The sequence below is a fragment of the Oncorhynchus clarkii genome, chromosome 28 (genome assembly GCF_045791955.1).
Source record: "Oncorhynchus clarkii lewisi isolate Uvic-CL-2024 chromosome 28, UVic_Ocla_1.0, whole genome shotgun sequence".
Classification (NCBI taxonomy): Eukaryota; Metazoa; Chordata; class Actinopteri; order Salmoniformes; family Salmonidae; genus Oncorhynchus; species Oncorhynchus clarkii.
This window is the reverse complement of record NC_092174.1, coordinates 17,234,736-17,260,096: the sequence shown is the minus strand read 5'-3', so window position 1 is coordinate 17,260,096 and position 25,361 is coordinate 17,234,736. Positions and strand designations below refer to the sequence as shown.

The following is a 25,361-nucleotide window of genomic DNA, read 5'->3' as shown; positions in this document are numbered from 1 at the left end:
TGGAGGGAGTGTGCAATTGGCATGCTGGTTACAGGAATGTCCACTGGAGCTGTTGCCAATTGAATGTTAATTTCTCTACCATTTTTGAGAATTTGGCAGTACGTCCAACCGGCCTCACAACCGCAGACCACGTGTATTGCGTCGTGTGGGCGAGCAGTTTGCTGATGTCAACTTTGAACAGACTGCCCTGTGGTGGCGGTGGGTTTATGGTATGGGTTGGCATAAGCTACGGACAACAAACACGATTGCATTTTTATCGATGGCAATTTGAATGCAAAGAGATACTATGAAGAGATTGTGAGGCCCTTTTTTTTAAAGGTATCTATGAGCAACAGATGCATATCTTTATTCCCAGTCATGTGAAATCCATAGATTAGGGCATGATTTATTTATTTAAACTGACTGTTTTCCTCATATGAACTGTAACTCTGTAAAATCAATGAAATTGTTGCGTGTTGAGTTGATATTTTTGGTCAGTATATTTTCAACCGGTCATCTTCACACAAAGGTCTGGTATCACACACATTTTTCATTATAGTGGTTCTTCAAATGATTCTTCAAATACAGAAATAATATGGTTTCTTCTTCACAGTTGGTTGATAAATCCACTAATTATGCATGGCTCTGAGACAAAAGCCTGTTAGTTGCAGACCTGGGTTCAAATACTATTTGAAATCTTTCATATACTTTGAGTGTTTGCTCTATCCTGCCTAGAGTGCCAGGTGGGTGGGGTTTACAGTTTTGGGACTATTCTATTGGTCCATCAGACAAGCTCAATCAAGCACAGATTAAGGATTTGAAATGATTTCAAATGGTGTTTGAACCCAGGTCTGGTTCGTTGATGTTATTCAGTCTATTCCATTTCTCCTGCCCCTGAGATAAGCAGTGCTCTAGGCCTGAACACTCATGCATATCATATGGGCTGAACACAGAGAGCTCACAAAGTGCCCAGTCAAGCATGAGTCGGGGTGATGTCACACACACACACATCTGCAGGGCTGACTGACTGTATGTTGTATGGAAGAAGGAGGCTGACAGCTCCTCCTTTTTAAATACCATGTCAGATTTCTACTGTGAAACCGCCAGAGTGACATAGTGGGTCCGGTTGAGTCTCATTTGCAGCAGGGCTGCTATTACTGCCTGTCAAACCCAATGGGCCGGTCTGTCCTTCACAAAAGGGTTATATGGATGGAAATGGCTGTGTCACTGTCCCTCTAGGTTAATGTGTTTCTATGTTTTTATTGTGTGCTAAATTGCCTATTGGTTATGGGTGGTGCTGGGCTTTGTCTGGCCCGGCCTCTCTCTGTGGAATCTCCTCTTTCCGAGTCATTGCACCCCTTCTCTTTAAAACCCTCTTAACATCTTCACTCGAGTCTCACCCGTAGAAATAGCATCACCACTGGCACACTCTAAATGGCAGCCTGTTTTATTCCCATGGGTACAGTATAAATAGACACCAGTCCAGTCCACCTATTATGGGATTATTGGCTTGAATATGGAATCCCATTCTAGTCATTCTATTTCTGTAGTCTCACCTTTTCTCTCACTTTCTCACCCTTCTCTTTCTGAATCAATGCACTCTTCCTCTTTAAAACGCTCCGTTCACTCGTGTCTCGCACTTCCTTTCATTCACGCTTTCCCTCTCCCTCCACAGGCAACCCAGGAAGAACCCCAGCTCCATCTCGCAGGACTCCTGGGACAAGGTCTACCCGCCGGGTGATGGCTTCCAGACGGCCAAGGAGAACCCTCGCTACTCTAGCTACAAGGGCTCCAGAAACGGCTACCCGGGGATGAGCGGCGTGAATGCCCGCGTCCTCCTGGAGGCCCAGGAGCTGCTGAGGCAGGAGCAGAGACGCAGGGAGCAGGAGGCCAAAGGGAAGCAGCTACTGCTAGCGCCCCCGCAGGAACACCCTGGGAACAACACCTATGACGGGTACTCGGCTCACAAGGACCCTGTGTCGCCTAAGGGCCCCTATAGACAGGACGTACCCCCCTCGCCCTCCCAGCTGGCCAGGCTCAACAAGCTGCAGGGGCCCGAGAAGGGAAGGCCCTTCTACTCCTGAGGGAACAGAGGAAAGGGGAAGGTATAGGGGAAGGGACAGGGCTTCCAAGAGGAGGCCACAATTGGTGGCACTGGATATGGACAACTTGAGGAGCTGCTTAGCATAGAATGGGGAAGCTCCTTCTACTCCTGAGGGGATAGGGGTAAGGATAGGGACAGGCAAGAGGGGGCCACAGTTGTGGAAGATGTGGACAACTTGAGGAGCTGATTTGCCGAGATTGATCTAAGAAGAGTTAGGGACTGCACAGTGGGTGTTTGAATTAATGGCTTACCCTGGATGTGACCTCTTAGTCTTCCATTCAGTCCTAGTCAGTCATGTTCCCCTCCTACAGACTGTTTGTTGTTAAGTGAGACTTTCTGTATTTATGGTCACAATGCTTTCTGGGTAGTAGTGTTGTGTGAATCACAGACATCTGTTACCCTCACGCTCTGACAATCAAACAGATAGGCAAACGGCCGTTATTTTAAGCCATGGACAAGTGTGTATGTGTGGGTGTGTGTGCATGCGTGCATGTGAGAGAGGCCGTGTGTCTGAATGTGAGTGAGCGATGTGCGAGTGTGGTGTGGTCTCCATCATTGACACTTCCATTGTGGTCTGGTGGTGTTAACCATGGCTCCTACATGACCTGTCACCCCTGCCCCTTGCCCACCCCTGGGCTGCCTAGACAGTACTACTCTAACACTAAATCAAAATAACAACGCTGAGCTTCTCTCAGTATTCTATTTATCTGTTTTAATTGTTTTTGTCTTTATGAGAAGCCCCTTCAGTAGTCCCCAGAGGGTTCGAGAAAAGAAAGAGGGAGTGGAAAGAGAGGGAGTGTGTTAAAGGAGGGGGAGAAGGAGGGCATAGGCACTGGTTATTAATGAAGGCCCCTCATAAATGATTCATGTGTGTGTCGTCTCCACAGAGAGTGAGAGAGAGGTCTCTGATCCACTGCCTGGCCTCTCTGCTCTGGGCACGGCTAACCTGGCCTGCCTGTCTGCCTGTCTCTGGCTCCATCCTCTCCTCCTCCCCACCTCTCCTCTTCCCCCGTCAGCCCTGCACTGAATTTTTCATCACAAGCCACCTGCTGCCTGCCACAGCCAAAGAACAGAACACAGTCGCAAGAGGCTGTTCCGGAGTGGAGGGCCACATCACGGTTTCACTCCACAAAGAAACAGAAAGAGAGACAATCGGAATACTGATGCAAGATTTCGGTTTAATCGACCCATCTTCCTTTGTTAATAAAAATATGAAATTGTGTTTGAGTGGTAGTTGCGTTCAGCTGCCGTATAGCTGGGAACTAGTGAGTCACTCTCCTCTTGTATATAATGGGCCTTTAATGTGACGATGCTTGGATGTCTATGAAATGTACAGAATGGTGGAGATGAATGCAACCGAACAAAGGAGAGTGTGGTGAACACACAAAAGGGGAAAAAAAGAAAATGACTGGCGTATGTACTCTGTCGCCTCGTGGTATACTATAACAGAAGTGTCTGGCACCTCGCTGCTTTGGAGATGTGCTTCAATGTGTTCTCCCTACGCCAAGTACAGTCATATGAAATGCATTAGCTTCCATTTGTGAGTTAACGCGGTCTGCGTCCCAAATGCCACTCTGTTCCCTACATAGTGCACTACTTTTGACCAGATCCCTATGGTTGAGCTAAATAGTTTGAGTGCCATTTGGGACTCAGGCCATGGTGTGAGAGAGCGAACTCCCTGTATCAGCTGTTGAACATGTCTAACATGGAAATAAGAGTGTTATGTCGTCTGCTCTGCAGTACTTCGCCAATGTCTGCAGTCTGGTGGGAATCTGTTGTGTGGTGTCCATTGCTAGCCTGGTTCCAGATCTGTTTGTGCTGTCTAGTTTACGTCTACGGTCATCGTTGTTAACAAGGGTGTAGGATGAAGTTCCCTCGGCCTAGTCGCTGATCTTGGGTTAGTTTTGCATTTCCCCCACTAATGGTTATGATTGTGGGAGGGGAAAGCTGATCCTAAATCTGTACCTAGGGAAAACTCGAGCCCGGATGCAGTTAACAAGATGGCACAAACAGACTTGGGACCAGGCTAGTTCATGGCTAGGTTCAGAGGTCTATAATAAGTGCCTGAGGAGGGAAAACAATGTGGTCAGATCCTTTTTGTAGCTAACTGACACACCAATACAAGTATTTTTCACATACCGTTTGAATCTCTTCGGTACAGTATGTCATGATTGTTTTGGGGTACTTTTGTTTCCCTGAAAAGCTTTCGTTGTTTGGTTCTAGTTTTTTTTTACAGTGAAAGTTAAAATAGGCCTCTGCGTTAGGAGATCAGTCTATTTGTATCCCGTCTGACTTCACAATGCTGTATGTATGTATCATGACGTTTAAAGTATAAAGCTATTGTAAGCACAGTGCAATTGTTTTTCAGACTTTGACCTGATGTATTTAGAAATGTATACAGACCTTTTTCCTGTACATATCACATTTAAAATAAAAGGAGGGTGGTTTCAACCTGTTTACAACTGTCTGTCTGGGATGTATTCTATTCTTCATCCTGTCCTTTTGAAAAATGAACTGGCAGTGGTGTCAGGTTCAGGAATCCTCATTAGTAGCAGTGAGTCTGGTTTCATCCACTCTTGAATCTTTAATAGGCTTTTGCCTATTTTATCATTAGGCTATTGTAGTTCTTAGCTTCAAATCTTGAATTTGAATAGAGCTCTGTGCATATGTATGTCCCTGTATGGTTGTGTGTGTATGGTTGTGTATGTGATTTTGTGTATATGCCTTAGTGCCTGCGTGTCCGCATTTGCATCGTCAATGCAGTTCGTATGCTTTAGTAATCCCTAAATCCCTGTGTTTCCTGTTGTTAATTGTAGTCATTCTTATTGTCTCTCATAAGGGACTTGTTGAATGACACTGGCTACTGTGTGTGTTACTAGGGTTAAAGTTGACATTCTAAACAAGTACCATTTAAGCCATTTCAGCCACTGGGGGGAGGGTGGGGGGGGGGGCTCTCTTGAAACGGAGAGATGAGAGCGGAGGAAAAAAGAAGTGGAAGGAAAGAAATCCTTCCATCTCATCCTGTTCTTTTATCTTCATAGCTTTGTGTGCTCTTTCATTGAGTGAAGAAATAAGCCACAGAGAGCGCCGTGTCCTCATGCTGTTGTCTACGCCTCCGGCCAGGGAAGGAGTTGTCGTCAACCTTCAGTCTTTTCCTGTTTGACACTTCTACAGGAAACCGAAATGTGTATTATTGCGTAGCTCAGGTCTGTTTGATCCCCTGCTATGGATGTGTCACGACAATGACTGACTTTGTTGTTTAGTATATGAGATGAGACTTTCACACATTATTTTGCTTTATTTTCAAACGCAGGACTGACTACTGGGTCGTATTTACTAGGAGCCAAAAGGAAGCAAACGGGCCAAAACGAGGAGGGACCTGGATTTGCCTATTAATGGAAAACTTTCCACATTTTGTTAGGCTACAGCCTTATTCTAAAATGGATGATCCCCCCCCCCCCTTATCAATCTATACACAATACCCCATAATGACAAAAAAATATGTAACATTTACATAAGTATTCAGACACTTTACTCAGTACTTCGTTGAAGCACCTTTGGCAAAGAATATAGCCTCGAGTCTTCTTGGGTATGACGCTACAATCTTGGCACACCTGTATTTGGGGAGTTTCTCCCATTCTTCTCTGCAGATCCTCTCAAGCTCTGTCAGGTTGGATGGGGAGTGTCGCTGCACAGCTATTTTCAGGTCTCTCCAGATATATTTGATTGAGGTAAAGTCCGGGCTCTGGCTGGGCCACTCAAGGACATTGAGACTCATCCTGAAGCCACTCCTGCATTGCCTTGGCTGTGTGCTTATGGTCTTTGTCCTGTTGGAAGGTGAAGCTTCGCCCCAGTCTGAGTTCCTGAGCGCTCTAGAGCAGGTTTTCATCAAGAATCTCTCTGTACTTTGCTTTGTTCATTTTTTCCTCGAACCTGACTAGTCTCCCAGTCCCTGCCGCTGAAAAACATCCCCACAGCTTGATGTTGCCACCACCATGCTTCACCGTAGGGATGGTGCCAGGTTTTCTCCAGACGTGACACTTGGCATTCAGGCCAAAATTTCTTATTTCTTATGGTCTAAGAGTCCTTTAGACACCTTTTGGCAAACTCCAAGCTGGCTGTTATGTGCCTTTTACTAAGGAGTGGCTTCCGTCTGGCCACTCTACCGTAAAGGCCTGATTGGTGGAGTGCTGCAGAGATGCTTTCCCTTCCTGAAGTTTCTCCCATCTCCACAGAGAAACTCTGGAGTTCTGTCAGAGTGACCATCGAGTTTTTGGTGACCTCCCTGACCAAGGCCCTTCTCCCCCGATTGCTTAGTTTGACCGGACTGCCAGCTCTAGGAAAAGTGTTTCCAAACTCATTCCATTTAAGAATGATGGAGTCCACTGTGTTCTTGGGGCCCTTCAATGCTGCAAAAATGTGTTGGTACCCTTCCCCAGATCTGTGCCTCGACACAATCCTGTCTCAGAGCTCTACGGACAATTCCTTTGACCTCATGGCTTGGTTTTTGCTCTGACATGTACTGTCAACTGTGGGACCTTATATAGGCAGGTGTGTGCTTTTCTAAATCATGTCCAATAAATTGAATTTACCACAGATGGACTCCAAGTTGTAGAAACATCTCAAGGATGATCAATGGAAACAGGATGCACCTGAGCTCAATTTAAGAGTCTCATAGCAAAGGGTCTGAATGCTTATGCAAATATATTATTATTAAGGGGTATTGTGTGTAGATTGCAGATTTTTTTTTAAATTCAATCCATTTTAAAATAAGGATAACGTAACAAAATTTCAGTGTGTGCACTAATGAATAATTCCCAGATGATAGACAGCTGAATGACAATGGGCCTGCCTGCGTAAAAAACAATATCCACCATAGTTTCCAAACCTGTAGTAGATTTTGCCCTTACACATTCTTGTCCATGATAGTAAAAGTATATCTATGTGTGGTAGAGATGCCTTTTCCCGAGTTCCAACATTCCAAGTGTCGCCCAACATCGCCACGCTGAGGTAAAGGTCGTCCAGGGTCCCAGAGAGGTCACAGGGTTCACCCTCAGCTGGTGTTTAGCTCACAGGATACACAGCCTGCTTTGATTAAACACCTTTGATACACATCATACCTTTACACTCATATGTATACACATCATATTACATCTCATCACAAGTATAAAAATATACATACAATATAAATGAACATTTGGCGTGTATATGGTATAATGTAATATATGACATTGATTAACACTGGTGTTCAGCTTTCAGCTCAGAGGCTGGCTTTGGTTAACAGAGTTGACCTCTCCAGGACACAGTTGCCATGGGAGCAGTATGGCGAGAAGACTATAACAATCAGAGGTCTACACCTGCATACCCAGTGAACAAGAATAGGATACATTTTAGATGGGACATAAAACAGCTAATGAGCACTGTCTCTTATGAGGCAAGCAATGATTCATTTGACAATATTCTAAAATTCACATGCAAGGGACCATCCAAAAGCAGCTAATTCACATACAAGGGACCATCCAAAAAGGGCTAATCCACATACAAGGGGCCATCCAAAAACAATTAATTCACATACAAGGGGCCATCCAAAAACAATTAATTCATATACAAGGAACCATCCAAAAAGGGTTAATCCACATGCAAGGGGCCATCCAAAAACAATTGATTCACATACAAGGGACCATCCAAAAACAATTAATTCACATACAAGGGACCATCCAAAAACAATTAATTCACATACAAGGGACCATCCAAAAGGGTGAATCCACATGCAGGGGAGTACCCAAAAAGGGCTAATCCACATGCAGGGGGCCATCCAAAAGGGCTAATCCACATGCATGGGAGTACCCAAAAAGGGCTAATCCACATGCAGGGGGCCATCCAAAAGGGCTAATCCACATGCAGGGGACCATCCAAAAGGGCTAATCCACATGCAGGGGAGTATCCAAAAAGGGCTAATCCACATGCATGGGAGTACCCAAAAAGGGCTAATCCACATGCAGGGGGCCATCCAAAAGGGCTAATCCACATACAAGGGACCATCCAAAAACAATTAATTCACATACAAGGGACCATCCAAAAACAATTAATTCACATACAAGGGACCATCCAAAAGGGTGAATCCACATGCAGGGGAGTACCCAAAAAGGGCTAATCCACATGCAGGGGGCCATCCAAAATGGCTAATCCACATGCAGGGGACCATCCAAAAGGGCTAATCCACATGCAGGGGAGTACCCAAAAAAGGCTAATCCACATGCAAGGGAGTATCCAAAAAGGGCTAATCCACATGCAAGGGAGTATCCAAAAAGGGCTAATCCACATGCAAGGGAGTATCCAAAAAGGGCTAATCCACATGCAAGGGAGTATCCAAAAAGGGCTAATCCACATGCAAGGGAGTATCCAAAAAGGGCTAATCCACATGCAAGGGAGTATCCAAAAAGGGCTAATCCACATGCAAGGGAGTATCCAAAAAGGGCTAATCCACATGCAAGGGACCATCCAAAAAGTGCTAATCCACATGCAAGAGACCATCCGATAGGTCTATCTCTTTCTTGTTCTATATCTATATTGTAGCTGTTTTCAGCCCCGAAGCTGAAGGAGTTTTCAGCTCAGGAGTTTTCATGCAGCAGCAGTCTGGTGTGGACTGAGGGTTATAAAAGTGTTTGTATCCCAGCCGCAGGTGCTGCCACATCATTACTCATACTCTTAACAGCTATCGCTGAGCATTTAATGCTCTCCTCTCCCCATAACCCCCAGCCACGCCGCAGATCAAGTCATGGATCGCTTCTCTATGAAGAGCTGTAGAACATACACTGGGCTCTAAAACGGCCTATTTCACCATTATTCTCACGTCATGGTAGAGTTAGTGGGGTTGATTACACCCCATCCTTCTGTTACGCTGTTACACAGTTATTCTGTTACACGGTTACGCTGATGAACATGTCAGACCTGGGCTCATACACTTTGAAATTTGAAATACTGTCTCTGTGCTTGATTGAGCTTGCCTGTTTTAATGGAACCAATGTAAGTCTCAACAGTGCAAACGCCTGGCACTCCATGCCGGCTAAAGCCAATGCTCAGAAGTATTTGGAAGATTTCAAATAATATTTTAACCCAGGTTTGGAACATGTTTGTAGGTTGGGTGGGTCGCTGCAGTAAGGGCTGTTCAAAGGTGACACCTGTTTCTTGCCTATGTTTTCTCTGTGATGGATAGGGTCTTTATGGGTGACGCATCATTCAGGAATTCCGAGAGGAAGCTGTCCTAGTCACGGGAGGAAACTGGAATATAAATTCTGAAGGAGACAAAAGAAATGTCCCAAATGCACCCGTATTCCCTATATAGAACACTTCTTTTGACCAGGGCACTATGGCACTAATATCTGCACTACATAGGGAATAGAGTGCTATTTGGGGCTCAGACAAAGGAAACCAATAGGTGGAAGCAATTTGAGGTATTTTGTTTGTGCAGTATAGTATGCACAGCCTACTGTATGCCTACTGTTCTTGACTAATGGGGAAGTAAGAAAGGCACATGGCAGCACTAGCCAAGGACAGGGCGGATAAATGACTCCCTGAATCCTAAAGGCATTTATACTCCAATACGATTCACCCAGCTTCTCTCTGTCAAATGCACCATGAAATGGCTCTGACATGCCCCAGTTAGCGAATTAAATCCTTCCGCCCTGGATCACTGTCTGACGGACATTGGAGCTCTCAGATACTGGCTGGCATGTTCTCCAGTCATAGTGTCCCAAATGGCTCCCTATATAGGGCAGTACTATGTCAAAATTAGTTAAAACCACATAGGGAATATGGTGCCATTTTGGGTGCCCACCCAGCCTGGATAGTTTACCCTATAGAGAGTTTCCCTCCCTATAGATGGCTAGAGTTTTGACTAACTAATGTCATGGTCATGCACTCGGTGACAGATTTCATACTCAGGCAGTGGCTTTGGCCCAAACAACAACCGGCCTCCTATATCGACAACTGGATGTCCTGGGTGGGTAAGGAGTGTGAAAGTGTAATATCTGTTACAGTATATTTGTAATATCTGTTACAGTATATTTGTAAAGTGATAATGGGGAGCCAAATAATGTATAGAGTGTAGGATGAAGAGGCAATCAGCAGTTGCTACATCCATTTTTTGACTTATACATTAATGATACCCATTTGATTGTTGAAGAATATAACTTATAAATAAATGCCTCATGGGCTTAGTTCAACATACGAAACCCATTTGAACCCAAAATAAAAGCTTGTTATACTCCAATGTGTGTAAACAATGATTTATTAATGAACACTATAGCCTCAACACGTTTACAACCATCATTTTGACATCATGGATGGTCCTTGCATCTATAGCTCTGTCTATGAATTTAAATGTTTACAGTTCTCCAGCCCTATCCCTCAGCTTCAAAAAAACAAAATGATAATAATTTTACTCCCCAATTTCGATATTGTCATATAACTGCAACTCCCCAACGGGCTGGGGAGAGGCGAAAGGCAAATCATGCGTCCTCCGAAACATGACACACCAAGCCGCGCTTCTTAACACCCACTCGGAAGCCAGCTGCACCAATGTGTTGGACGAAACACTGTTCAACTGATGACCAAAATCAGCCTTAAGGCGCCTGGCTCGCCACATGGAGTCGCTAGAGCACGATGAGCCGGACGACGCTGGGCCAATTGTGCGCTGCCCTATGGGACTACCAGTCACGGCTGGTTGTGACAAAGCCTGGGATTGAACCCCAGGCTGTAGTGATGCCGTAACATTGCCTTAGACCGCTGCGCCACTCAGGAGGCCATCCCTCAGCTTTTTACCAAAACAGTGTCTGGGTAGACGGTTTGTTATTGTTTGAATTGCAAGTATTCCCCCGAATATAAAAAGAGACATGATCGTGTCTCCAATGTAATCCAGGTATGAAATTCTATTTTCAAATGCAAATCTCTTTTGGGGACTTAGTTAGGGTAAATTTGCAGTGTACAAATTATAGCAATTAAGTTCCGCCCCCACGACCATCCACTCCGACAAAAATTGGCCCACAGCTGAATCTAAACTCAGCAAAAAAGAAACGTCCTATCACTGTCAACTGCGTTTATTTTCAGCAAACTTAACATGTGTAAATATTTACATGAACATAACAAGATTCAACAACTGAGATATAAACTGAACAAGTTCCACAGACGTGACTAACAGAAATGGAATAATGTGTCCCTGGACAAAGGGGGGTCAAAATCAAAAGTTACAGTAGGTATCTGGTGTAGCCACCAGCTGCATTAAGTACTACAGTGCATCTCCTCCTCATGGACTGCATCAGGTTTGCCAGTTCTTGCTGTGAGATGTTACCCCACTCTTCCACCAAGGCATCTGTAAGTTCCAGACATTTCTGGGAGGAATGGCCCTAGCCCTCTCCCTCTGATCCAACATGTCCCAGACATGCTCAATGGGATTGAGATCCGGGCTCTTCACTGGCCATGGCAAAACACTGACATTGCTGTCTTGCAGGAAATCACGCACAGAACGAGCAGTAAGGCTGGTGGCATTGTCATGCTGGGGGTTCATGTTAGGATGAGCCTGCAGGAAGGGTACCACATGAGGGAGGAGGATGTCTTCCCTGTAACGCACAGCAATGAGATTGCCTGCAATGTCAACAAGTTCAGTCCAATGATGCTGTGACACACAGCCCCAGTCCATGACGAACCCTCCACCTCCAAATCGATCCCGCTCCAGAGTACAGACCTCGGTGTAACTCTCATTCCTTTGACGATAAACGCGAATCAGACCATTACCCCTGGTGAGATAAAACCGTGACTCGTCAGTGAAGAGCACTTTTTGCCAGTCCTGTCTGGTCCAGCGATGGTGGGTTTGTGCCCATATGTGACGTTGTTGCCGGTGATGTCTGGTGAGGACCTGCCTTACAACAGGCCTACAAGCCCTCAGTCCAGCCTCTCTCAGCCTATTGTGGACAGTCTGAGCACTGATGGAGGGATTGTGCCTTCCTGGTGTAACTCGGGCAGTTGTTGTTGCCATCCTGTACCTGGCCCACAGGTGTGATGTTTGGATGTACCGATCCTGTGCAGGTGTTGTTACACGTGGTCTTCCACTGCAAGGATAATCAGCTGTCCGTCCTGTCTCCCTGTAGAGCTGTCTAAGCGTCTCAGGGACCCTGGGTATCTTTCTTTTGGTGTTTTTCAGTCAGTAGAAAGGTCTCTTTAGTGTCCTAAGTTTTCATAACTGTGACCTTAATTGCCTATCGTCTGGAAGCTGTTAGTGTCTTTTCCGACCGTTCCACAGGTGCATGTTCATTAATTGTTTATGGTTCATTGAACAAGCATGGGAAACAGTGTTTAAACCCTTTACAATGAAGATCTGTGAAGTTATTTGGATTTTTACGAATTATCTTTGAAAGACAGGGTCCTGAAAAAGAGACATTTATTTGCCTACCCCTGCAGTAAACACACACGCGCACACACACACTGGACATGTTGGAGAAATTAACAGCTGCAGTACGTTGTCTCAAAATATGAATATTTATTGTGGAACAGAACCTACATGTATAGTGTGCATTTGTATTGTGTTGATGTGCCTTCCAACAGTTATGAGTGTATTTACAGTTCTGTATACGTAATGTGAATACTTTTGAGTCCACTGTGTGTATACTGTATTTTAATACATAAGCATCACAAAGAGTCTGAAACCTGTGCATTTTATATACAACTTATTTTATGTCATTTGAAAGCACTTTACAGTGCCCACAACCATATGCCCCGGGCAAGATAAAAGAGATGCCATGAAATAAAAGGAGCTAAATAAGAAATAAAAGGGGACCTCTGGCCTCAAACTGCTATGTGATTGAAACCCATTTCAGCTCCGGCATTTCTCCCCGTAATGGAAAATAAAGACTGGGGAGTGTCCAAGATGGAGTCTCTAAATGAAAAACATGGAGCATGTGACCCAGGGCCGAGGCCTTTCCATCTCCTCCGCCTGGTGCAGCTGCTGACCAGGGTTTCGTCCCAAATGGCACCCTATTCACTTTACAGTGCAAAACTTTTGATCAGAGCCCTACGTGGCTCTATTCCCTATATAGTGCGGCCCCTATATAGTGCACACTACCCTATGGGTACTAGTCAAAAATACTGCACTAGCCTATCATAGAGACAACCATTTTTTAAGTCTCTGCGAAGCCGAGTGTGACTACTGTATTGATTTGAAATAAGACATATATGATATACATTTATATTTATAGAAAGAACTTGAATTGCAATTATAGAGATTGTTGTTACATGATACCTTAGACAACATTAGCAACATTATCTCTGACATGATGATGCATCAGAATGGAGAAAGCGAGGACCTCAATAGGAATGGTGAGTATCATGCTTTATCTCATTTTGTTGTATTTTATTTACTTAGCTAGGCTAGTCCACTCAGCAACACTTGCCACTGTTTTCCAGGGAGTCAATGTTCTGTGGGCTGTATCCTAACCATGGCCCAGTCAGCAGCCACAGCCTTAGAGGATTTAATTCCAAACTGGCTGAATGCATCTGGAGGTGTCACTGCTTCTATTTCACTGACTGACCAGCTTTAGGATTAGCCACCAGCGATAGGGGGTGATGGCTAAGAGAGGGGATGCACTCAGTACGCACATCCTTCCTTCCAGCTTATCAGTGACCACAGAGACCAAATGAAACAAAAACAGAAGACCATATTGAGAAAGCTTTGTATGCCCCAGCAGCTAGCGCCCAGTGGATCCCATGTGGTGTCCATCCAGACAGAGGCAGATAGAGGGGTTGTTCCAAGTGGCATCCTATTCCCTTTACAGTGCACTACTTCTGACCAAAGCCCTATGGGTACTATGTAGGGAATAGGGGTACCATTTGGAAGGCAGATGGTACCATGCATCGCTTGGCCAGCTGGGCTCCTGGTCTGGTCTGATGCCAGCAGCTGCTCCTCTCTGAACCAGCTCCAGCTGTGGACCCCCACTGGAAGGTTGGGGGTGGTGGCGGCGGTGGTGGCTTATCTAAGAAAAGGCAATGGAAATAATATAGAAGAGTCTCAAATCAATTAGTGACACAATCACTGCAGCCCAGGCCTGTAACAAATGTCTCTCTAATTCCATGGTTTTTACCCAAATGGCACCCAATTCCCTATATAGTGCACTACTTTTGACCATGGGCCCTGGTCAAAAGTAGTGCACTGTGTAGCGACTTTGGGGCCATTTGGGTCCCAGGCCACCCAAATGTTGGTTCATTATGTCTCACTGACCTGCTTTTTGTGCCATCACCAGAAACAATTACACATCTTCTGGTCAGACGTGATTGTAAAGTGGCTAATTATTGTGTCTACCGCCGGCATTCAGACGAGCCAATTGTGGGACAATAAACTAACAAGCCAATTCACAGCCATAAAAGAATGACGTTACAGGAGAATAGCTACATTGGTATTGTACATTGAATGAACATTCTGCACCGCCTTTCAACTGGGTATCTTTTGAAGGACATCCAGCATTTCAATTCTCACACAGAGAGACTCACAGTAGTTAAATCCGTTTTATTATATTTCCAATTACATGGGCCCTGGTCAAAAGTAGTGCACGGTATATAGCGACTAGGGTTCCATTTGGGACAGAGGCCACCCGGCCGCCCACTCTGTCTGGGGCAGAGTGCCCAGTAAACCAATGAGTCCTTGAATGCATTAATTGTATTTTTATGTAAATTGTATGTATTTGTATTCTATCTTTGCTTTTTAGCACCTGGTTCATGATGTGATGAGAAGTCTCACAGGATGACTGGAATAGGCAGGAGGAAAGACAATGGTAAACTCTGTTAAATGTATACGGATACAACTATTCCAACTGAGGGAAATTATGATCTATGTATGTGTTATGAAGGGTGTGAAAATGACTTTTGGTGGGATTCCCTTCCTACTTATTCGTTTATTAACATTGAATGTGTGCAGGGCTTTTTGTGCCATCACCAGAAACAATTACACATCTTCTGGTCAGACATAATTGTAAAATGGCTAATTGTTATGTCTACTGCCGGCCCGCCAGCATTCAGAGGAGCCAATTGTGAGACAATAAACTAACAAGCCAATTCACAAGAGCAGCCATAAAAGAATGACGTTACATGAGAATTTTTACATTGGTATCGGTACATTGAATGAACATTCTCCGCCGCCTTTCAACTGGGTATCTTTTGAAAGACACCCAGCTTTTCAATTCTCACACAGAGAGACTCAGAGTAGAGACTCATCATTTGTATTCTATTTCCAAATCCAGTCCAACTCATGCTGAATTCTCATTTGACGAGATATGCATATTCATCCAAAAAGGGAATTCCACATATTGGATTGTGGGAAGAATGTTCAAATAGGGTTTAAAGGGAGAATGTGGCGTGATATAGGCCAGTTAACTTTTTCCCTTTCATGTCCAGACTAATAAACAAAGCTGCCAAGCACCGGTGCCTTTTAAAGTCTTGTGTATTTTCATTTTTGTTTCACCAAACCATTTTAAAGGCACTCTCACTTAGCTAAGCTCTTCCTTACAGAACAATGTAGAACTCATTCACATACAGGGCATACAATTTCATCAGTTGACATTTTAAAATACTGTCAGTCCACACAGAATATGATGGACATAGAATGTAATTGCTTGACAGTATAGGCCTATTCTGGATTCATCCAATTACCAAAAATTACCAGTCTCTAGCCTATCAATAACAAATGAACCATTTTACTGCACTGTGACATGGAATATTACTGATTTCCACTGACCTGCTTTACAGCACTCAGATGACGTGACAACACCACCGTGTGATAGATTTACAAACCAATAGCAGTGTGATCTCTGATGCTTTCTACCATGACCTTTGTTTACATCTCGTTGAGTCAATCGATTGTCGATACTATTGATTTCCTGGACATGTAACTGTCCTACCATGGATCAGCCTGTGGCTGTGTCCAATATGACACCCTATTCCCTATATTGTGCACTACTTTTGACCAGCGCCCTATGGGCATATAGGGTTCCATTAGAGACTTAACCTGTGTGTCTATTGACATGCAGGCTGGTGCATGACATAACCCTGGATACTTCCTAAATCTGTTGGAACCCAATGTCGCTGACTGGGCAGAATAGGGTCTACTCTTCAAGATATGCAAAGAGAATGCAGTGGTGTGTGCTATCTGGTATGCAAAAATGACAAAGCAGTTGAAAAGAAAGGCATGTGTTTAGAATCCACTATGTCATTCCATCTGCCTTCAGCATAATGTCACAGGTTTCTATTAGTTACTAATCCTATTTATTGAACTTTAACGGTTCTAGAATCCCAGGCCACACCAGCACAGACATCAGAGAGTCAGAGGTACACTACCGGTCAAAAGTGTTAGAATACCTACTCATTCAAGGATTTTTCTTTATTTTTACTACTTTCTACATTGGAGAATAAAATTGAAGACATCAACAACTATGAAATAACACACAAGGAATCATGTAGCAACCCAAAAAGTATTAAACAAATCAAAATATATTTTTGATTTGATATTCTTCAAATAGCCACCCTTTGCCTAGATGACAGCTTTGCACACTCTTGCCATTCTCTCAACCAGCTCCACCTGGAATGCTTTTCCAACAGTCTTGAAGGAGTTCCCACATATGCTGAGCACTTGTTGGCTGCTTTTCCTTCACTCTGCGCTTTGTCTCATCCCAAACCATCTCAACTTGGTTGAGGTCGGGGGATTGTGGAGGCCAGGTCATCTGACGCAGCACTCCATCACTCTCCTTCTTGGTAAAATAGTCCATACACAGTCTGGAGGTGTGCTGGATCAAATCAAATCAAAGATTATTTGTCATGTGCACCAAATACAACAGGTGTAGATCTTACAGTAAAATGCTCACTTACAAGCCCTAACCAACAGTGCAATTTTTAAGTAAAAAATTGGTATTAGGTAAACAATAGATAGATAAGTAAAGAAAAAAAGTAAAATGACAGTGAAAATAACAGTAGCGAGGCTTTATGCAGGTGGTGGTCATTGTCCTGTTGAAAAACAAATGATAGTCCCTCTAAGCCCAAACCAGATGGGATGGCATATCGCTGCAGAATGCTGTGGTAGCCATGCTGGTTAAGTGTGCCATGAATTCTAAATAAATCACAGACAATGTCACCAGGAAAGCACCCCCACACCATAACACCTCTTCCTCCATGCTGTACGGTGGGAAATACCGCGTCGCACAAAGACACAAAGACACAAAAATCTCCAATTTGGGCTACAGACCAAAGGACACATTTCCATTGGTCTTATGTCCATTGCTTGTATTTCCTATCCCAAGCAAGTCTGTTATTATTATTGGTGTCCTTTAGGAGTGGTTTATTTACAGCAATTCGACAATGATGGCCTGATTCACACAGTCTCCTCTGAACAGTAGATGTTGAGATGTGTCTGTTACTTGAACTCTGTGAAGCATTTATTTGGGCTGCAATTTCTGAGGCTGGAAACTCTAATGAACTTATCCTCTGCAGCAAAGGTAACTCTGGGTCTTCCTTTCCTGTGGCGGTCCTTATGAGAGCCAGTTTCATCATAGCTCTTGAAGGTTTTTGTGGCTGCACTTGGAGAAACTTTCAAAGTTCTTGAAATGTTCTGCATTGACTGACCTTCATGTCTTAAAGTAAAGATGGACTATTGTTTCTCTTTGCTTATTTGAGCTGTTCTTGCCATAATATGGACGTGGTCTTTTACCAAATAGGGCTATCTTCTGTATACCTCCCCTATCTTGTCACAACACAACTGATTGGCTCAAACACATTAAGAAGGAAAGGAATTCCACAAATTCACTTTTAACAAGGCACACCTGTTAACTGAAATGCATTCCAGGTGACTACCTCATGAATCTGGAAAAGAGAATACCAAGAGTGCGCAAAGCTGTCAACAAGGCAAAGGGTGGCTACTTTGAAGTATCTCAAATATAAAATAGATGTTGATTTGTTTAACACTTCTTCACTACATGATTCCTTATGTGTTAGTTCATAGTTGTGATGTCTTCACTATTATTCTATTAAGTAGAAAATAGTACAAATAAAGAAAACCCCTTGAATGAGTAGGTGTTCTAAACTTTTGACTGGTAGTGTAAGTACAAAATTGCATGTTTTATTTGAAGTTGAATTGACAAGGTAAAATCTATTTTTAAATTGGTCCTGGCCAGCACACAAATCACAACTAACGAAAATGTTCAGAATTCAGTTGAAAACAGTAGATGGCATCCAATATCAAATTCTTCTCACTACCCAGTCACCAAAGTTTTTCCTCTGTTCTCTCTTTAATGACACCTATTTAATATGCCTCAGATGCTGAAGTCCACAATACCAATCAGAAAGAATAGCATAACATCTCTCAGATATGTATGAAAAGGTGCCATCTGTCTGGAAAGGCCTTGTCCTGTCTGAATAGCTGTAATTTTCCTTTTCAATCATCCCTCCATCACATACAGAAAATGCCTGTACAAAAAAGTCCTGCTCTCATTCCTTGTGCAACGCCAGATGCATACTGATTAATAGTTGTCTGTGTTGGAGCTGTACCATCCCCTCTCTTTTATCTCTCTCCGTCATTCTTCCAATTCTGATGAAGGCCGTTGGCGGCTGAAATATTAATGATTTTAACTTGAATTTGATTTTTCTTTTAACGCATCACAATTTTAATTGTGAGCGAGAGTCACGCGTATTTCTTCCAAATTCTCTTATGTCTCACATTTGTTGAGCTCTTTCCGCTCTCCACATTTTCTCTGCCCATTCCTCGAGTTTCCCTATTAAACGCTGACACGGGAGTTACAGACTATTCTATCATTTCCTTTTAACTCTTCCTGTTAACTGAGATTATGAGGGACGCTTCATTGTGTCTTTAATGAGAGGAGAAGAGGTTGACCCCTGAGGTCACACAAATAGGCTCACAGAGGGAGATGTTACATCAAGGGTGCATCCCAAATCGCACCCTGTTTCCTATTAAGTCCAGTACTTTTGACCAGAACTCTATGGGCCCTGGTCAAAAGTAGCACACTACATAGGGAATAGGGTGCCATTTGAGACACATCACAGGCTCACAGAGAGAGGTATTACATCCCTTTTACTAAGCCTGGCGGTGGGGGCTGAGGCTCATCTCATCCCAGACCATATGTACCAGTGTCCAGAGAGAATGACTTTGATCTTGACTGCTGACATGCTGCTTCCCCAGGGTCAGATATGAGCGGAGCCTCAGAACTCAGCTCAGATTCAGGGCAATGACCTCCGCTAGAGCTAAGGCCAATGGCTAACCTGTGGCCTCTGACCTTTCTCCCAAGAGGAAGGGGGGGGGGGGACAGCCCTTTGGGAGGGGAGAGACTCTGCTGCATCACTCCAATACCAGATACTGTATGAAATAATATGTGGTTGCATCTGAAATGGCACTCTATTCCCTATATTGTACACTACTTAGTGAAAAAAATAAGTATTGCACCATATAGTGAAAAGGGTGCCATTTCAGACACGCCATCTCTGCTGCTTAGCCTTTTACCCTCCGTATATCAGTCTCTGTCCCTTACACTCAACAGTCAAGGCAACAATATGTTGCCCGGAAACAGCACGGACCCAGAATCTCAAGGTCAAGATCAACCCCTTCTATTCAGTCCACTCAGTCTGTTGCTCCCCTCGCTCGCCTCACTCCCCTCAAGGTGGGCACACAAAATCCCTCCATCCTCTTGGGGATTTCTTATTCATTCCAACAGATTCTTTCCCTCCCTCATCCCTCCTTCCTTCTCTTTATCTGTTTTGTACATTGTGTTTCTTCAGCCAGGTGTGATAAGGCAAACTTGACCTCCACACACACACACGCACACACACACACACGCACGCTCACACGCACGCTCGCACGCACACACACACACCACGCACCTCTACACATTGTCCCTTCAATCTCTTTTTCTTCATGTGGTGGTGTGAATGTGAAAGGAGGGATTATCACCTGAATTCATGTCCCCCAAGTGGTCAGGGGTCAGGAGAAGGACTGGTCGCCTCTGCGGTCATTACTGGGTCACTCTTTGATGTCCTGATCCACTAGGGTGTCCCTGACTTTAATGGTTAGCTGCTAGAGGACTAAAATTGTCATTGGGCGTCCCAGGAGGACATTCTGCGGTCTATTGCAACATGATGAATGTCAATCACTTACTTTAGTGTTTGTTCCCCATCAACACTGGAACTAGAACACTGAAACTTAAAGCCAGAATTCAACTAGACTTTATGTAACGAGGATTGTGTCTGACTAGCTGAGGAACACTCAACTCTGTTCTCTTAAATCAAGGTGGAGTTGATTCGCGAGATTTGCGAGCAACAACATTAAATCAATATCAACCGATGATTGTAGAAATGTAAATTCTGAAAACGGTTAGCTGTACCTATGTTTGTCTTGTACAACCCCTGTCCTTTTGTGGGGTGCTGAAATTCATAGTTTTAATAAAAATGTTTATGGAATACAACTACCGACTTTCCCTTCATTTGTCTTGCTCAACTCAACTCAAATGCACATGTGCCAATTGAATCTCAGCTTCCGTAGTACATCAAGGCCACCACCCGTCCAGTCAAGCAACACAAATGAGGAAAAGGTTGGTGGTTGAATTCGATAAAAGTGTACCGGACAAACAGAGCAAAACTCTCCAATTTCTGGACTGGGGGCCTAGACCCCTCCCCCGCTGGACTACCCACCAGCCATCCTCGCATACTTAGTGCCCTCTCAGATTTTTGGGTTGCATTATGCCCCTGGAATCAATATTGTTCCACAAGTTCCACAACTGAAGACTAGGTTTGGAGTTCCCAACAACTTTTAAGAAGATGACTATCAAAACGACACCTAGTCTGTGTATGGCTTTAAATTGAACATACCAGTACTTGCTGTAACATCCCCAGGACTGCCAGAAGTGAAAGACCCTTATTTCACACTCTTTTACCCCCATTAGCTGAGAGTCCAGACAAACTTCCTCCCTCCCTGTCCCAGAGCTGGGGCTAGATGCTAGATGGATGCTGGAGCTACCTCACTCACTCACACTAATAATAGGGCCATGTCTCAGGACTGAGCATACCCCAGCTTGTTAACTTTGATTGGTTGGTGTCTGGTGAAACCTTTTCAAGAAGAAACGGAAGACGACCGGATGTCAGAAAGAAACTTGTCTTCTGCTTTATTTATAAAAACATGTCATTATGTCTGTTTGATTATCAGACTGGTGAACACCAACTCACAACAGCAGCTCTGTGGTGAAAAATTTCATGTGCTCCAGATGGTTTCAGCTGGCCGACTGCTGGCTGCTGCATGGCTGAAATAGCTTGGGCCTGCTCCTCCTTACCCTGACACGCAAGCTAACTAACCCCTCTGATCGCTGGCCGCCAGCCCCTGTATTTCCCAAACACAGCTATTTCATTTGTGTTGCAGGTATAAGCCAGGCCTCCCGAGCATCAGGGAGAAGGGTAAACAGGTTTGAAAGCCTAGCAGAAGCCTCAGACTGACGTGAGGTGGAGCAGAACTCATTAGTTTCACACCAGAAAAAGCTGCATGGCTGCATCTGGAAGGATTACGCATAACACCACACTGGGTGCCATTCAGTTAGCAGCCTTTGTGGATGTGGAAGTATTAAGTTTGCAATATTCTGTTAACTTTCCCAGGTTTCCAGAAATCCTGGGTAGAGGATTCCATCCTGATTCCATCCTGATTCCAGGAATTTTCCAACCAGGATTTCTGGAAAACCAATTTTGGGAACGTTACTGGAATTTTACAACCCTAGGTTTAGAGTTCAGGGACAAAGCTGATGAATAAAGGTTCTTCAGGGTAGTAACTTTCTTCACACAGTCTACTGTATGGGACACTTAGCAATGTTTGGACTCGTGGCTGCTTGGACGTTAAACGCTCATCACTTACATTGTGACCTGTTTTTGTCAACTTGATTAGGGACAACATCTGGAATAATCACAGGCAGCCACCACAAACTATTTGTCAAAATAAACCATTATAAACATAACCGACGGCATCATTGCGCGGCAATCAGTGCAGATTATAGGGTTAGGTATACTCAACATTAGAACATACTCAACAACTACGTGGGGGAAAACACAGTCTCTTTCAGCATGATTCGGGATGATTAAATGCTGTGGTAATTGAACATCTGAAGGTCTGGTGTTGTTGAGGCCTTCGGTGTGTCCCAAATGGCAACATATTCCCTATATAGGGCAGTACTTCTGTCCAGAGCCCTGGGCTCTGGTCAAAACGAGTGCACTACATAGGGAATAGGGTGCCATTTGGTTATAGTCTGTTATTCTACAGCCTAGTTGTACAGCCATTTCCTGCATGGGGCTTCTGCTACGGTCATCTGATGACTGATAACCATGCAGCAGATGTTTCAGGAAGCAAGCCATTGATAACAATCCCTGGAGGAGCACGATGATTAGGGTTCATCACCATCACACACCATCCACTGCACGTCTACATCTACACACAGGCAGATACACACCATCTAGCCATCCATCATAGCAGTAAATAAGATGCCTCATTCTAAGGAATCTCACAGAAACACACAGAGCCGGTGATGATAAAATAGATGAGAAGACACTGATCTTACATCCAGGGGCTGATTGTCTTTGGGATTATGGACAACAACAAGATGCATTACATGTATTTTATATGGAGTGAGAATGGTTCTACATTACGTATGTACGTCTGGGGCTTTGATTCAATCTCAGGATACTATATGAACTTGCATAGACAGCTGCTGGAATTAAATGAAGCAAAACGGCTTATAAAATGCACATGGAATAATTTTGGAGATCATGCAATTGCATATGTAAAACTGAAACCTGCTGGTAAAAGTTGCACTGATAAGCAAGCAAGGAGGATGGAGAGAGAGAGTGCCCAGGGAACTGGCAGTGTCTTGTTGTGCGTTTATTCTTACTCATAGTCGGTCTCAGCTTCAGAAGCCTGTCTGCAGGGTAGAAACTCATTCACCTCTGAAGGATTTGAGAAACACTGCAATCGTCCTGAATTTAAATGGCTTCAATCCACCGCATACAGATTGCTCTGTCTGAGCACAGCCTGATATGACATTCAATAGTTCAGAGACCTCTCTCTCTTTCTCTCCCTCTTTCTTTCTCTTTCCCTAACTCTCTCTCTCTCTCTCACACACACACACACGCACACACAAGACAGTATACACACACATATAACTCCTCCCTCTCTCTCCCTCTTTCCCTCTTTTTCCTAACACCAATGAAGAGAGAACCTTCATCAACCAGAAGGACAGTTACACAAACCAGCAAACATTACACTAGCTAAGATACATTTTTTCTGTTTCTAATTGGGGACAGTGCTCACACCATGAAGGGGGAAAAGTTCACATTCTGCTTAACTGTGTGTGTGTGTGCGCGTTTGAGTGAGCGTGTGAGCGTGTGAGTGTGTGTGCGCGTGTGAGTGTGTGTGCGCGTGTGAGTTTGAGTGAGCGTGTGAGTGTAACTTTCTGCCTAACCAAGTCTAACATCAGAAAGTGTCCTGATTCAATGTAACCTGAATGATGATCCAGATCCCCACGGAGAATACAATTCCTCTACGAACATACCCCTATAAAAAAAAAAACATGTCAAATTTGGTGTTAACATGTCAACTCTAAATGTAATACATGAAAATATTGCTTCAAGTGTGAAATTTAAGCTCAACATGTGAAACAGCTGTTTTCACATGTTGAGCTTAAATTTCACACGTGAAACCATTTTCACATGTGAGGAGAATCACGTTTTGACCTCGTATGTGAATTGTGGTTTCACATGTTAAAAACATTCACATATAAAAATCACATTTTAAGTTTCATACTGTTCGTGTAAAACATACACGTGATTGTTTTTCACATGTGAACTTGCAATTCCACATTTGAAAGTGAGATACTCATGTGATCGTTTTTTCACATATGAATCTGCAAATTGGCTTTTTACATTTTATAGTTTTTCACACATAAAAAAAACGACATGTTAAAATCTCACTTTCACACGTGGAATTGCCAAGTTCACATGTGTGGTTGAAATGATGTTATTCTCCTCCCATGTGAATAGATGGTGTTATCATGTTGCTGTAGCAATGTTCCCACCAGCAGAATTAGGGTGACCACATCTAAAAAGCACAAATGTGGGACAAAGGAACGATTTTGCAGGACATTGGCGGAACAGTGGACAGAACATTTTCAGGCAGGTTAATGGATCATGTTCAAATGGCAACATAGTACTGCTGCATGAAGTTCACTGCTTGTTAAACACCTTTAATAGAGTCATAGTGTTATTACAACAGGTGCAATCCTCTAGTGAGTGAGGTACTTTTGTGCCATTGATATTAAGTGAAACTTCTGAAGTCGAGAACAAAATTCTTAGCATTGTAAACAAAAAGAATGATATTTAAAGCAAAGAATACGCCACAATATATATTTTTTTCTCTCCACCACTGCCCAGCCCCTATGTCTATGTCTCAGCGCAGAACAACAGTTCAGTGAAAGAGGATATCCCATTTCCCTCCTAAACAATGGGCTGACAGTGTGATCATGTGGCAAAGCGACGGATTCAAAACCGCTTTGTAGAATATATAAAGGCGATAAAGTGGCAGCATCATTAGTTATGATGGCTTCATTTTGTCCCACTTAATTGTTTTCATTATTGGCAAGCAATCTCTGATGAAGAGTAAGGATTTGTTACGTTGTAAGGCATCAGGTTTGAAGTGTTTGAATGTGCATACAGACAATGTGAATTTAGACAAACATGGGCTGTATGATTATGAAAGACTAGAATTGAAAAAACCCCAGCTTGGACTGGTTGCAAACTCTGTCTGAAATAGCAATATGATCTCACACAAGAACACTTAACAAGCACGTGTGGCAGTAGTGTTTGGCCACCGTATGCTGTATGATGTCATAGCTCAAGGTCTCGATGTCATTACTGGAACCCTGAGCCACCTTTACTCGAGCACAATACGTCACAGAGGGACTATCATCAATTCTCATAATATGTATTAGAAGACCCCAAATACAGCCAAGCAGCTCAATTACAGCCAAGCCATTCAAATTCGATTCACATTTATGAGAGAATGTCAAATGAACGAGCTCATGCTGTGTTGAGCTAACCTAAATTGCAGTAAAAGTAAAAAACGCTCATCTTAGCAAAAACAGAATAATTACACTGAAAAAACTTGGGCAAACTTTCCCTGTGTTCAAACTGTAAATTGGAGTCTAAGTACAGGTGT

At 43.7% G+C, this 25,361-nt stretch overlaps 1 protein-coding gene across 3 annotated transcripts in view; it reads left to right on the top strand.

Annotated features, from left to right (window-relative positions):
- LOC139386582 (partitioning defective 3 homolog) overlaps positions 1 to 3,488 on the top strand; it is a 232,113-nt gene extending 228,625 nt beyond the window's left edge. For all 3 annotated transcript variants that reach the window (XM_071132243.1, XM_071132242.1, XM_071132244.1), the window contains one exon: positions 1,655 to 3,488. In XM_071132243.1, coding sequence (XP_070988344.1) covers positions 1,655 to 2,063 — 409 coding nt within the window. In that variant the 3' untranslated portion in view covers positions 2,064 to 3,488. The remainder of the gene's footprint in view (positions 1 to 1,654) is intronic.
- Positions 3,489 to 25,361: the final 21,873 nt, after the last annotated feature.